This window comes from Chenopodium quinoa, unplaced genomic scaffold (assembly GCF_001683475.1).
Source record: "Chenopodium quinoa cultivar QQ74 unplaced genomic scaffold, ASM168347v1, whole genome shotgun sequence".
In the NCBI taxonomy this organism is placed as follows: domain Eukaryota; kingdom Viridiplantae; phylum Streptophyta; class Magnoliopsida; order Caryophyllales; family Amaranthaceae; genus Chenopodium; species Chenopodium quinoa.
Window position 1 is genome coordinate 5,087,268 of NW_018744239.1, and position 16,332 is coordinate 5,103,599.

General features: G+C 33.4%; 1 protein-coding gene across 2 annotated transcripts; it reads left to right on the forward strand.

Annotated features, from left to right (window-relative positions):
* Positions 1-2,812: 2,812 nt before the first annotated feature.
* Positions 2,813-4,807, forward strand: LOC110694250 (protein PIN-LIKES 2-like). Of its 2 annotated transcripts, none has more exons than XM_021871427.1 (2): positions 2,813-2,999; positions 3,262-4,807. In XM_021871427.1, exon 2 carries the CDS (start codon positions 3,286-3,288, stop codon positions 4,633-4,635), a length of 1,350 nt encoding a protein of 449 aa, XP_021727119.1. In that variant the 5' UTR covers positions 2,813-2,999; positions 3,262-3,285; the 3' UTR covers positions 4,636-4,807. The 2 variants fall into 2 exon arrangements, with proteins under 2 accessions (XP_021727119.1, XP_021727118.1); XM_021871426.1 differs by having other exon boundaries at positions 2,814-3,009.
* The last annotated feature ends 11,525 nt before the right edge of the window (positions 4,808-16,332 follow it).

Here is a 16,332-nt window from a genome sequence, read left to right on the forward strand (position 1 = left end):
GGAGTAGGAAAACGGTATTTTGAGAAATCAAGGGCAGGTGGCTCCCTCTTCCTAGATTTAGGATGAGGGGTCGCCTCTCGCCCTTGAACTGGCTTCCTCTTCCGTGAAGTGGAGGGTTTCTTAGCCGACTGCTCCTTGTCCAGAGCAGGCGGCTTCTTGTTGATCGACTCTTGAATTTTTCCCTTGAAGTCCCTCATGAAGGTCATGAGTTCGTTCCTTGTGATGGGAGCAGACCCATCAGTCGGCTGCTGCCGAACAGGCGGTGCGCCTGCTGGCTCGCTTCCAGTTTGAAGATGTTCCCGTTCCCTCCTTTCGGTATGACGGGTACGTCGGGCCCTTAGGGTCCCGTCTGAAGCTGTGTGAGCTTCAACTTCAAATTCATTCTCAGTATCGTGGTCCGACTGAACTAGAGGGTCGTCCAGGGGACGTCTCTCTTCAGGAGCCGGTACAAACGTGGATTCCATCTCAGAAGTACTCTCCCCACAGACGGCGCCAGATGTTTCGGGGTTTTTTGATGTCCTACGGGAGAGTTACAATTCCGGGACTGGTATCCTTGCGCCTGTACCTGCAAAACAACGGAGACTCCTTGTGGTGGGAGCTCCGCCTCCAACGGTCAAGTTAGTACTTGATTAAGGAGTAATTAATGCGGAAATTAAAGTGATTGGGTCTCTCTTGGTGAGAGTGTTTAAGGTGTGTAATCTGCGTATTTTTCGTAATCTCCCTTAATGAGGATTAAGGGAGGTATTTATAACCTCGGGAAACGTGCCAATCTAGGTTTAGGTTAACCTTGGGCTGATTGGGCTTCCCTCGGAAGTTGGGCCTAGGTGACCGGTTATCCCAGGTGTCATGGGAAGGACACGTGTCGTGTCGTAATTGGTCCATAGTGGACGGATCATTGCTTGACACGTGGCAGGCGCCTATTGGCCCATGTGACGGACACATGGCGGAACCTGATTGGTCCACTTGTCAGATGGTGATTGGTGGGGAAAAATCCCCTAATCAATTATTATTATTATTATTATTATTATTATTATTATTATTATTATTATTATTATTATTATTATTATTATTATTTGTTTATTATTGTTGTTACTTTTCTATTATTAAATAGCACAACAATAATAAATGATACTCCGTATTACTAAATTTTCATTACATTAAGCAACAAATTTTTTTCGCTTTATTAAGTTGTACTTCACTCATTAAAGTCTTATGATTTTCATCAGACAAATCATAATCCGCTCTTGATTCGATATCTATGTCATTTTATTAATATATCTCATCTAACTCATATAATCGAATGAAATTATGAAGTGTGAATGCAGCAACCGTAATAGCCAATTGATGCTTGGTGTCCATACTTGACAGCATTGACAAAATTGTCCAATGAAATTTTAATGTTCTGAAACAACTTTCAATTGTTATACGGAGTGAAGATAATTAAAATTAAAGTATGCCTTGAGGTAGTAGACATCTTCGAAATTTGGGCATATGGACTCTAGTATCTTTATCTTTGATCGAAACCAAATATCCATTGGTATTCTGACATTACCTCAAGGTCAAATATATGCATGTATGGTCATTTTCAATAAAGGTATCCATCCATTGTTTATTGGTCATGTTTATAATCACAACACTAGGTGTTGCACAAAGTTTTAGAAAAATTATAGGGTTGAGACCAAAAAAAGAATTTTATAATATAAATTATAGTTAGTGGGGATATATTTAATTGTTAGTAGAAATGAGAAATAATAAAAAGTATTGTAAGTGAAAATTGGTAGGAGAGAGAAATAATAAAATAATAGTGGTTCTTTACCAAATAAGGAAGTGTTGCAATTATTATGAAACAAACGCAAAAAGAGTATGTTGTGATTATCATGAAACGGATGGAGTAGAATAATTTCTATTATAGGTCTTCAATAATTTAGGATTATTTTTATTTGACCATTGTATTTTACAATTATTAAAATATAATAATATGATAATATTAAAATTAAAATTAGAAAAATAAAATAATTAAAATTACTTTAGATCAGATTAGAAAAAATAAGTTCAGATTAGATCATAAAAAATAAGTACATATCAAATCAGAAAAAATAAGTTTAGATCAGATAGTTTAGATCAAACCAGATCAGGTTAGCTAAAATAAGGTGAACTAAACAAGGCTTACATGTGAAATCTTTTTTATGTATAAAAAGGAAAATTTGCCAATTGCAACCATTTAAAAAATATTTGCAAATTGTAGCCCAAAAATACTAATAACTTGTTAATTGCCACCCAAATCAATTTCTCTACGATTTGCGTGCTGAAAAATGTTCCGTAAATGTTTTAGGGGTCATTTTAGCCCTTAAGGATCTAAATTGAGCTCAGAATTGGTAAAAAAAATAATGTAAGTGCCTCTTGCGTATCAAAAAATGTATCGATTTGTGTACAACTATTTTTTGTTGTGAAAACGAGGCAATTTTTGCTAATTCTGAGCCCAATTCGGACCGTTAAGAGCTAAAATGACCACTAAAACCTCTACGAAATATTTTTCAACACGCAAATCAATGAAAAAATTGAATTAGGTGCCAATTTACAATTTATTAGTACTTTTGGGCTGCAATTTGCAATTTTTTTAATTGACTGTAATTTACAAAATAAAAACTTTAAATGATTGCAATTGACAAATTTTCCGTGTAAAAATGATCAAAATGTAAAAAATAAATAGTAACGTAGAGGTAATGTCACGGTTTTATTTATTTATTTATTTATTTTATGGTAATTTTTAAGTTGGCCATACCCCCATAGCCATCTTGGCCCATGTGTAGCCGCTTGAACTCCATCTTTAATTAATTCCTTAAAATCTATACTTCAACCATGGAATATACACTCATACTATAAGAAGTTTTAGAACTCTAAAACTCTGTTAATTGGCCTTACTTCTGGGAATCTTTCGCCACTATTCTGGAAAAGGCACAACAAATCTCGTCTTTTCTAAGCACTCATCAAGAAAACGTGTAATCCCACGTAAATCTCTCTTTCTGTCCTACTACTCCTGTCACTTTCAACTATGTGAATTATTGTACTTTTAAATTACAGATTAGCTAGTAGTAATTGTCTAATTACATACCCTTTTCATTATTGCTTTCAATTATTTTATCAGATTCACTTTCTGGGTTTTTCTATTGCATGACGAAATTGCTAATCATGATATACTTTGTCAAAGTTTATTCTGAGTTCACATAATATATGCTTAGATTTGTTTTATTGATGGTGCAGAAACATATTTTGATCTGAGAAATAATGGCACAAATTGGTAGATTGTTGTTTGAAAGTAATTTGAATTCAGAACGTGAAGATGTATTGAGTGCGATTATTCCATTGTTGAAGCTATTAAGCCTTACTATGATTGGATTAGTGCTTTCCCGCTTCGAAATGATTCCAAGAGCAACATTTAAGCTACTTAGCAAGCTTGTTTTTGTATTGTTCTTGCCTTGTTTGATTTTTACTGATCTGGGCGAATCGATTACTCTCGAAAATTTCATTCAATGGTGGTTTATACCGGTGAATTTGGTGATTAGTACCCTTATTGGGTGTTTGTTAGGATATTTGGTGGTACTTGTATGTCGACCGCCTCCAGAATTTAACAGATTTACAATTATTATGACTGGGTTTGGGAATACAGGGAACCTGCCTCTTGCAATTGTGAGTTCGGTATGTCATAGCTCGGATAATCCGTTTGGGCCGGAATGTCATCGGAAAGGGGTAGCTTATGTGTCGTTTGCACAATGGGTTGCTGTGATTTTTGTGTATACACTTGTTTATCATATGATGGAGCCTCCTATGGAGTATTATGAGATTGTCCAAGAAGGTGATGAAATTGAGGAGGAGGGAGCTGATCATGTTAGTGCACCACTTCTTGTGGAAGCCGAGTGGCCTGGAATTGAGGACAAAGCAACGGAACATTCTAAGACCCCTTTCATAGCAAGGGTGTTTGGAAGCATCTCAAGTCTTTCGAGCATACCTGATCTTGATTCTCGAGATGGGGCAATCACAAGAGGCAATACACCCATGTCAGTTACTTGTTTTGCTGGTCCAAATAAAGTAGCTAGAAAGATCAAAGTTGTTGCTGAGCAGACTCCCATTCAGCATATACTCCAACCGCCCACCATTGCTTCATTGTTAGCTATAGTTATCGGAATAGTACCTCATCTTAAAGAGTTTGTATTCGGTGATGATGTCCCACTGGCATTCATTACTGACAGTCTAGAAATTGTGGCTGCTGCTACGATCCCAGCTGTGATGCTTATTCTTGGAGGCATGCTAGCTGAGGGGCCAAATGAATCTACCCTTGGACTCCGTACAACAATTGGTATCATAGTGGCACGGCTCTTGGTTCTTCCTTTGGTTGGAATTGGCGTAATTGCACTGGCTGATAAACTGAACATAGTAGTTGCTGGTGATCACATGTTCATGTTTGTGCTTTTCTTGCAATATACGACTCCAAGTGCCATCTTACTAGGAGCAATAGCTAGCTTGCGGGGTTATGGTGTTAGAGAGGCTTCAGCACTTCTGTTTTGGCAGCACATTCTGGCTCTTGCATCTCTTTCTCTGTACATTATAATTTTTTTCAAATTAATGTCATTCATTTAGTATTGTTATTATTTGCCTTTACTTCATTCTTCAACTGTTTATTTCAAGAAATCTGTGCAAGTGTTGCCATTGTTACTCATGGCGTAGCTATCTGATACATGTACTTTTTTTGGTTAATAGCTCATAAACCTGTGGAATATATTATACCAATGTCATCTTTTCTTTCCATCTATATGTTTCCTTTTCCTGCTAGATCTATTCAATCTTTAACTGTCGAATTGTTGTTTTAGTTTGTTAATAATTAGTCTTACTTGTCTAGCTAACATGTATACTATCTTTTCCTTTTTTTGGTTGTTTACATTTATTGAATATTCAGAGAACTGATATAGTATAAACACTCAAAAACCTGTCGGCTGTCATGCTAAAAGTATTAGCTGCAGTCAGCAATGTCATATTAGAGCACCTTTACACACGAAATCCTTATTTTGGTTGTTTACATTTGATGAAGAGACCAACCGAAGGTAGTGTTAAGCTGAATGCTGATGGGGCCTGGAAGAAGTCAAGAAGATAAGAAAGGCAGGTGCGGTTTGTGTTATACAAAGGGGGAATGGCAATTAGGGGTAGAATGGCGCTTGCTCTTGACTTGGGATTGAAGGACATACATTATAGTAGAAACTGATGCAAGCTCCCTGGAAAGCACTCTGGAGGACATGGGAAAACATGGTACTCATAAATTGGTAGTAATTCTTGCTGAAATTAGGGAGTTCCTGAAATAAAATTAATTGCAACTTTAGGTTCAGCTATGCGCTTAGGGAGGCAAATTCTGTGGCTCACTATCTTGCTAACTATGCTCTAAGCACGGAGAAGGAAGAAAAGATCCATACTGGGGCTCTGCATTGCGCCAAGGATGCATTTGAGGGAAGGCCTTAGGGAGAGCATACCAGATACTGGTGGACTTGTTTTCCAATAGGGGACGCTTTTGCTCTTGCTTTTGGATGAAAAAGATTAATGTTTTATTCCAGTGCTTTGTAATGTTGAACTTTTTAGCTTTTGTTGTTGACCTGTTTATATACTTTTTTTTTTTTTTTTTGAGGAAAGACCTGCTTATATACTTTATCCTTGGGGATTTGGTTTTAATTTAGTATATAATATAATCTTCGTTTTCTGCTAAAGAAAGACTAGCTATGGTTTTGGGAAGGCTAGCTAGCCTATCATGTAGAATACATGGACACTTAATCCAACTGCCGTGTTCATGTTGGACATCGATACTCGTTGGACACACAGCGATACATCTTGGACCGTGTCCTTTTATGATATGGTCCGTTGTGCTTTGTGACATGCCACCTTATCTTTTTAACTTTTTTCTTAATGAGAAAATTTAAGTAAAGTAAGATAGATAAGACTTGTTGACTAGCTTTAAACAACCAAGTAATGACGTTGTTTGACAGTTGATTGTTGGCTGTTAATTGCTGAATGTTTCTATCGGCTAGTCTAACCAACTGTTTATATTGGCTTTTTATGTTGGTTATTTGACTGTTGGCTCTTAATAAATATGTTTCGAAAAATTGGTTATTTTATTTAAAAATGACCTTTAAGGCATTGATATATATATATATAGGGTCGGGATCCGGTGAGAACCACCCTTTTATGTGAGAACCACCATCTATGTGAGAACCAATACCAGCCATTAGATTATATGAAATTCAACAGCTAAAATTAAAATACAAAGCTGCCTAACAACCAACCCATGCTTAACTGAAAATTGGTTCAAAGATATGCTTCAACTTTCTAATTTATTCTCTCTGCACAACAAAGCTCCATAATTTTCAATGGCGGCTGATTAATCAATTTGAAGGCTTGACAATTTCGATTTCATCTTCTTCTTCACAAGTACGAATAACTTCGACTAAAGAATTTGAAGGCTTGATAATTATCAAGGTTTGTTCATCTTTTCAATTTCGATTTTACTGCTCTGAAAATTTTGAATTACATCAATTAATAAGGTTTCATCAATTATTGAAATTTTTTGAAATTCATGAATACAGCGAAAAACTTGATAGTGATTCTAATGATCTCAGATTAAACTTATCATTAAAAATTAAGTAATAATATTTGACTTTAGCTAGTAATTGAGAATTTTCGATTCTATTGCATTGATAATTTTGGATTCTACTGTTATGATAATAATATAGAAAAATATGTGTAATAATATAGAAAAAAAATATAATGAGCAAACATAATTAAAATGAGAAATTTGAACATTTAGTGATCTCAATACAAGATTTTCATCAAAATAATTGTATTGCTTGTTATAAATTTGCTAATTTGAATTGAAAGTATGTAAAATGAGCAAATATATTCAAAATGAGGAAATAGGGTTAGGAGCAAAACAAACTAAAATGAGCAAATATAATTAAAATGAGCAAAAAGAATTAAAATAACCAAACAGAATTAAAACGAGCAAATATTATTAAACTAAGCAAATAGATTATGAGCAAACATAATTGAAATGAGCAAACATATTATGAGTTCCTTAATCTACTTGCCTACACACAAGCCCCACCCCCTTCTTGGTCGGTTGACTGCACACCAACCCTACCCCCTTCTTCCACTTTCCTGCACAAACCTATCCCCCCTACCCTCTCCTTCTTCTACTTGTAGTTCTGATTTCATAAACTGATTACAGTTTTTATTTAAGAATCTAATTTCAGTTCTAATTGTGAAAGTGTGTGTGTGTGTAACTGTGTTTAAGGGGGTGCAGAATTGCAGAAGATCAATTACAGCTATGTTTTCTATATTACTGTGTTACTCACTTGTTACTATTTTGTTGAATTGTTCTTCACTTGTTTGTGACTTGTTATTTCTATTATATTTAATCACATAAATGATGAGCAACAACTAACAACTTGAGAGTGATTCTAGTGCCATCACAAATGTGCCAATTACTCCTACAATAGTAGTTTCTCTTAAAGTAGTGCGCACCTTTGCTAACTCCCGGAGGAAGAAAAGAAAAGGCTGTAGAACAAAACCAGAAAAAGAAGAGATTATGCAAAAAGGCTAAAGGGAGAAAAAGGCTAAAAGGACTGAGATTGACGTGTCAAATGTTGAAACAAGAGCTAGAAGTGCAAAAAGGCTAAAGGAGGAAAAAGAAAAGGTTGTAGAACAAAACTAGAAAAAGAAGAGATTATGTAGAGGTTGTGGTGAATTGAGTCATCATGATAGTAGAAATTGTCCAAAAAAGTGTAATGATACTTTTATATACATATAAAATTTAATATTTTTAGCACATCCCCTCATTATTTATTGAACATATAGAAATTTTGTTGAATTTTTATATTTAATAATATAGTTTTAATTTTATATTGCTCATAATTTAATGAGCAAATTAGCAATTGAGTGAACTTACAACAATTGATTCTATCATTGAATCAAATGAATCTTTGGTTGCAAATCAATGATAAATAACCTACAATATTTTGATCATTTGATAAATAAGCATAATTTTAGTTACTCATTTGACAAATGAGCAACTAACTAGTTGCTCATTTGTCAAATGAGCAAGCATTTCTTTGCTCAATTAATAAATGAGCAACAATAATTTGCTTATTTGTCAAATGAGCAAATAAAAAGTTACTCACTTGTAAAATAAGCAAACAAATATTTAATCATTTGTCAAATGAGCAAGCAATTTTTTGCTCATTTAGCAAATGAGCAAATATTTAGTTGCTCATTTGACAAATGAGCAAATAGTTAGTTGCTCATTTAACAAATGAGCAACTACTCATTCATTAAATGAGAAAATAGTTCGTTGCTCATTTGTAAAATGAGAAAAAGAGTTAGTTGCTCATTTGCCAAATGAGCAAACATTTCTTTAATCATTCATTAAGTCAGCAAGCATTTCTTTACTTATTTGAGAAATAAGCAAACATTAGTTTGCTAATTTGTGAAATAAGCAAACATTAGTTTGCTCATTAGTCAAATGAGCAAATAATTAGTTACTCATTTGTAAAATAAGCAAACATATCTTTGATCATTTGGCAAATGATCAATCAATTTTTTGCTCATTTAGCAAATGAGCAAATAGTTAGTCACTCATTTGTCAAATGAGCAAATATTTAGTTGCTAATTTAACAAATGAGCAACAACTTAGTTTCTCATTTGTCAAATGAGCAAATAATTAGTTGCTCATTTGTCAAATGAGCAAACATTTCTTAAATTATTCATTAAATCAGCAAGCATTTCTTTGCTCATTTGTGAAATGAGCAATCAATTCTTTTCTCACTTGACAAATGAGCAAATATTTCTTTACTCATTTGTCAAATGAGCAAATAGTTCGTTGCTCATTTGTAAAATGAGCAAATATTTCAAATAAACGCTACGTATAAATGAAAATGTATTTCAAGTAAAAAAATAAAAAAAGATCCAATTTCAATTTAAATATAACCAAACAATTCTTGTGTTTGTTTTATCAAATGAGAAAACAATGCAATTAATTGCTCATGTATCAAATGAGCAACAATTCTTTACTCATTTATCAAATGAGCAAACACTTATTTACTCATTTATTAAATGAGCAACAATTCTTTGGTTATTTATCAAACGAGCAAGCAATTCTTGTGTTTGTTTGTCAAATGAGAAAACAATTCTTTGCTCATTTATCAAATGAGCAACAATTCTTTACTCATTTATCAAATCAGCAAACAATTTTTTGCTCAATTATGAAATAAGCAAAATTATTTTTCTCAATTATGAAATGACGAAATATATATTTTGCTCAATCATGAAATGTGCAACATTATTGCTTTGCTCTTTTGCATCAATCAGCTAAAATGAGTAATACTTGTTTACTCATTTTAAGAGAATGGTAATCATAATTCAAATGTAACAATTGTGACTATATCCTATTATATTCATCAGATTGAATACAAATATAAATGTTTTTTACTACTAGCCTATGTAGGATTTGAACCTACATCTTCTGTGCAATGTAGAAACACGTTGCTCGACCAATTGAGCTAATAGGCTAACAATTTTATGTAATCAACAACACACCAATATAGGAACTAGTAAATGCTTAGCTGATCATGGCCTAGCTACGACTAAAATCATTTTGGCTAACAATTAAGGTCAAGTAGATCTAAGACAAATGGTTAGCAATTAATATTCAAATTCAGGTCGATCCACGATCTTAAATAATGTTGTACCCCCAAGAACATGAGTGGTTAGGTTATATGTACAAGATAAGGGACAAGTGGATTCCGGCGTATTTCAGCTAGAAATGTGTTCCTTGGGAGAATAATGCGTACAACATCAAGATCTGAAAGTGAAAACAACTTTTTCTGCTCCTTTATCAATCCTCGTGTGTCACTTGTTGAGTTTTACTTGAGATATGAAGCTGCAATTGATTCCCAAAGACACATTCAAGGTCAGAATGATAATGATTCAAAGCACAAATATCGTGAGTGCAAAACACCACTAGGGATAGAAAAGCATGCTTCGCATTTATATACTAACTCTGTCTTTTATGAATTTCAATATGAAGTTGAAATTGCTTGTTTTTCTTGTGGCGTTGATGAATTGAAGAAAGAAAATGGATTGGAAGTTGCAAAAGTAAGTGAAGGAAATCGGGCTAGAACATTTGATGTTGTGTTTAATCCAACTAACTATGACACCACATGTTTTGCAAGCTATTTTATAGACAAGGAATTCCATGTAGACATATGATTTGGGTTTGGAAAGCAAAAAGGTTTAAAACCATTCCTGACCAGTATATGCTACACAGATGACTACTATGGCATTGAAGAAATCAATTTTTGACTTGGAACGAAACATGTTGGAGCAATGTGGTAATATAATTGACAAGAAAAAATTGTTAAATGATTTATGGTCAGAGATACACACTTGTGTAAGTTTGGCAGAAGGCAAAGATGAAGATATTTAAGACCTTGTGATAAATCTTCAAGGAATAAGAAAAGATTTGGAGGCTAAGAGGATTGCAAGAAATAATGGAACAACAACTGGAAGTACAAACAACAAAGAACAAGACATTGAGCTATTGATTGGCGCTAGTGTGCCAACTGAAATAATTGTTAAACCTCCAAAAATTTCAAAGAATAAAAGGACTGCAGTTCAGGTATCAAATGAAGAGACTTCAAAAGAAAAAGGGACTGAGATTGATGTGTCAAATGTTGAAACAAGAGGTAGAAGTGCAAAAAGGCTGAAGGGAGAAAAAGAAAAGGATGTAGAACAAAACCAGAAAAAGAAGAGATTATGCAGAGGTTGTGGTGAATTGAGTCATCATGATATTAGAAATTGTCCAAACAAAGTGTAATGATACTTTTATACAAATATAAAATTTAATATTTTTATATAAATATAAGATTTAGCATTTTGTGTTTTTAATTTTGTTGAAATGAGCAAATAGTTAATTACTTATTTGTCAAATGAGCAAACATTTCTTTAATCATACATTAAATCAACAACCATTTCTTTGCTCATTTGTGAAATGAGTAAGCATTAGTTTGCTCATTTTTCAAATGAGCAAATAATTAGTTACTCGTTTGAAAAATAAGGAAACATTTCTTTGCTCATTAGCAAATGAGCAAATAGTTAGTTGCTCATTTGTCAAATGAGCAAAAAGTTAGTTGCTCATTAGTCAAATGAGCAAATATTTATTTGGTCATTTGGCAAATGAACAATTAATTGTTTGCTCATTTTGGCAAATGAACAATTAATTTTTTGCTTATTTAAAGAATGAGCAAATAGTTAATTGACAATTTAACAAATGACCAACAACTTAGTTAATAAGATTAACTTTTAGAAAAAGATATCCATTACATTGACATACCAAAAGTTATACTTAGAAAATCCTAACAACATCATAAAAACATTTGATCAACTAACAACATTTGTCACATTTAATTTGTCCCATTAAGAAAATCATAAAAACATATGATCAACTAAGAACATTTGTCACATTTGTCCCATTAAGAACATCATAAAACTAACACTTCTATTGTTCTATACAAATCCTAAGAACATCATAACAAATGATCAACTTCAGTCTTCAATTCTCTCCGTTGAATGCTCTTAGATTGTTGCCCCTAGCTTTCTTCAGTATCACTTGCTTCCTCAGCCTTTTTTTTCTTTTGGACAATTTGTTTAACAGGTTTAAGAGTATTTACTTCACTTGAAATAATTGAGAAGCTATACTTCAAACGAAGTTTTTCAATTGACTATGACCTGCAAAGAGAAAAAATGAAGCAATAATTCAGGGTAAGTATAGGGTATGTAATGGCTTCATGCATGAATATCAACAAGCTGCTCACAAATTTTAATATAAATTGCAATTAAGATAAAAAATGGATAAAAAGTGCAGCGGAGAGTACATGCAGTGGAGTTTTGTTCTGTGCTGATATACTGGTAATAGCTGCCCGCAATTCAATACTATTGGTATGTCTTATTGGGATGCATATAGAAAAATCACAATAGAACTCAAGGCTACTTTTAGATCATAGCCACATTTATAATACTTATATGAGAGGAACATAACCACATTTAATACTCATATGAGAGGAACATAGCCTGTAAGTTGCAACAACAAGCATGAAATGTGAAAGACTTACATTATTTTTCTTTAAACCTGAATTCCACTTTTGCAAACCCATATATGTTTCCATATGCTTCATCATTGCAACACCACAATGCAAATGATCATCATCTGAAGACTTCCAGGATAAATCAATCACTACAGACTCCATAGACTTGATCTGTTTTGACAAAACAACACTTTGTATAGTTCCTTCACCATCCATGAAATATGAAAATGCACTTTTCTGAAAATGAACAAATATATTAAAATAAGAACAAAAACAGGTAGAACAAATATAGTCAGAACAAATATAAGCAGAACAAGATCAAGATAAACAACTAAACTCTAATCATTTTTCTAAAATAATCTAACAAAATCTTGAGCCATACCAGATTTTAAGAAATTTCTTGTTTTCTCTAGGACCTTCACTATAATCAATAACCTCCATTGTACCACGCTTTTTGGTGGTGTTAAAACATACCAAAAAATAATGATCTTTTTCAAATACTGGGAAAAAGAAAAGCTCAATATCTTTCTTTGAGATGACTGTTTTGCTGAATTCCAACTCCACAACCTCACAAAACATTTTATTCCTTTCTTGAGCACGATCACTTTCGTATTGAAAAAGGCATTCCTAAAAAAATACATAAAGAAAAATACATAAATAAGATGAATATAATTGAAAAGAGTACATAAGAAATGAGCACAATGAATATGAAATTAAAAAAGTCATATAAAATGAGTAAATTGAAATTTTTTTGACAAATGAGCAGTGAAGGTTTTGCTCATTTGACAAATGAGCAAAAAATTAACTGCTCATTTGGCAAATGAATAAAAAATTAATTGCTCATTTGACAAATGAGCAAAAATTAATTGCTCATTTGTCAAATGAGCAAATAATTAGTGATAGGAACAACAACTTTCTTTGCGATGTGCCCACCCCCATCATCAGCAAACTCAGATTCCCGAGAGCGTTTACCCAACTTGTCTTTCACCAAACTAGGATCACTCCCACCTACACCCTTTCTAGCAATTCTCTTCCAAGTACGAACACTTTTGTCACCACTAGTCTCCTGAACCGTGCCTATTTTTTAAATTGTGGACAAAGATTTAGTCTCCTGATCCTACTAAAAAATACTCACATTCACAACACTTGATGGTTTTTTCCCTTCCATTGAACCAAGTAGTCATCTCAGCCACTACCACAATACTTTGCAAAGGATTTTCATTACTGAACTCCTTAACAAGTGCACTCACACTCTTTTTTGGGGCTTTTTTATTTAAGACTAGTATTTTTCTACTATACATACATATCTTGCAAATCTCAAAATTCTTCAGCAAACAGATCCTCATAAGTGATGTCATAACCCCACAAATAAAACAAAATAAAATGAACGAGTTGAACTTACAATTGCATTAAGACTAAAAAGGGAACGTCCACTAGAATTGATATCTCTATATTGCTCATTATAATTCAGAATAGTAGACCATGCATTAATGATATCGCCATGAATTTTGTTCTGATTTTTTAGCATTTCAAGTTGAAATAGCATTACTTCACTATCAGGCTCACCCTCGCATAAAAACCCTAGATCACTACATATAAGATTTAGGGAAGTTAAAATAATTTCAATCGAAGATATGTAAAGTGAGAATATAGAGCTAGACTTGTTTTAAGAAAGAAAAATAAGGTCAGTTGCCAATTTCCAGTACTGAAAAACTGAATAAATACTTACAAACGATTTTTCTTCTCATGAAAAAATGAATCCACAACACCTTTCTGAACTACTATTAACGGTGTATAAATGTTGATAATCCGAGACTTAAAAGGAGATCTTATCTGCAACGATGGTTGCACTTTATGCTTCTTCTTTGGAATAGAACTCTCATTTTTCAGCATCTCCTTTTATCTTAAGCGCGATTGGATCTTCTTGAGCATTCAGAGCATTAGCAACAGCAGCAACAACTGATTTAGAAGCACCAACTTGTGCACTGACAGGAGCAACTACAGGTTCATCAGTAGGTGCAATGCTAGGGGACTTATCCTGAGAATCAGTTTCTTGAGAAGAGATTCCTAAGCTGAATGGAGGAGTTCCACATCCTTTGGCAACTGAACTTCTTAAACTATATCTGATACTTGACTCTCCAAGTTTTTTAAACACATGTTCAGTAGCCTTAGGTTGTATGATAACGGATGGAGCTTCAACATCAGATATATCACTTGCTATGTGAACACATTCAGCAGCAATCTTAGTAACATCAATTGGTTATGATTCATTCAGATGATCAACCCTAGCATTGATTGTAGATTCACCATGCTTGTCATTGCCTGAAATCTTTGAAAACCTATCCCAAGCTTCAATTACAGCTGGATCTTGCTAATATTTTTTATCTTGGCTAAATGAGAGAGGAATATCTTCAGTCAAAGCTTTAAAGCTCATCTTGTGCTCATCACAAATGCTTATTGCATCTTCCTTCAGCTTTTGAATCTTCTCATTGTTTGGAAAATACTTGACGACAGCTTCATGTTTTTGACTGAAATCCATGTATGCCAAGACTAGATTTGTAGATGTTTTTGCAAGCTCCATAAGGCAATTCTGTAAAATATATATATATATGTATATATATATATATATATATATATATGTATATATATATGTTGTATATATATGAAAAGAGTAAATATGAAATGAGCAAAGTGGATGTGAAATGAGCAAAGTCATATAAAAATGAGCAAATTAAACTACATATGAGCACTGAAGTTTTTGCTCATTTGACAAATGAGCAAAAAATTAATTGCTCATTTAGGATGTCCCAATTGGGATCTGTGGGAGTTGACGTTCTCCTTTGTAATGGAACTCACATTACAACCTTACCCTGACCTTAACCCGACCAAGACATCATATGCCTCTAGTCAATATGGTTTTACCTTCCTCGTCACCAATGACTCACCCCTCTAGCAAAACACCTAATGATACTACCTCTAATTCAGCTCTTGTCCCTTCTGGTCAGCCTAAGTTTCCTTTTACCCCTATAGCTAACTCTTTTGTTCATGATATCATGTCCTCTGCTACTTGTCTTGTGGGTAAGATTTTTAGCAAAAAGGTTTATAACTAGTATCTTATGCTTATGGCTCATGATTAAATACAGGTTCCTGGCTTCAATGATGATAATGATTAAATGATACAGGTTCCTGCCATGTTTCCAATTAAACCAACTAATAACCTAAATACAGGTTTCTGACTTCTATCATGTAATTCTTCAGGCATGTCATAATGTCAATATGAGTGATCCAACACTCAAAAATTTTAAAAATGAGCAAAGAATTAATATAAGTTTCCAGAAAACTCATATAAATACCTTCTTTGGATCTTGTTTAGGTTCTTCATTTTTTGTACGAATTAGATCAGACTGTTCCTAAAATCAAGCAAAAAAAAAGATAGAACAAGTTGAAAGCAAATATCCTAACAAATATAAACCAAGCTTTCTTATAAGACATAACCAATTGTATATTGCTCATCTGTCAAATGAGTAAAAAATTATTTGCTCATTTCAAAAATGAGCAAGTAATTGCTTGCTTATTAGCAAATGAGCAAATATTAGTTTAAAAATATTTTTTTGCTGATTTAAGAGGTCTATTGATGTGCCATATAGAACGCCACATTGCATCATTTTCCTAAAGGCAACTTTGTTCCAATTCAATTGTACAAGCAATGCCAAAGGCATAGAAAAGCTAAGTATTGGTTGAAAGTGAAATACCATTTTTGGTTGTTTGCTGCCAGAAGGACCAACAAGCTTCAGATTTTTATCACAAAGTCCAAGCCTCCCCTTAAAAATTTCCAATTTCTCACGAGTAGACAACATATTGGTTGTCCAACCTTTGAGAACTGGAGTTTCTCATTTGGCTCTAACTTCCTCAATGACAAATTGATCAACATATAAAAGCTACAAACAAGTAAGATAGAAAAAATTAGCACATTAAAGTTAAACAAATAAATAACAATTAATACATAAAAATTAAATAAACTTAGAAAATAGCAGCCCCACCCCTTACTACCACCTACCCACACAAACCTACCCACACATTTCAATTCAGTAGCTGAACACAATTCTGATTTCAGAAACTAATTTCAAAATCTGATATTTGAATCTAATTTCATATTCTA

Excerpts from the sequence above, each read along its gene's own strand:
- LOC110694250 (XM_021871427.1), top strand. The coding sequence starts at position 3,286 with ATGGCACAAATTGGTAGATTGTTGTTTGAAAGTAATTTGAATTCAGAA.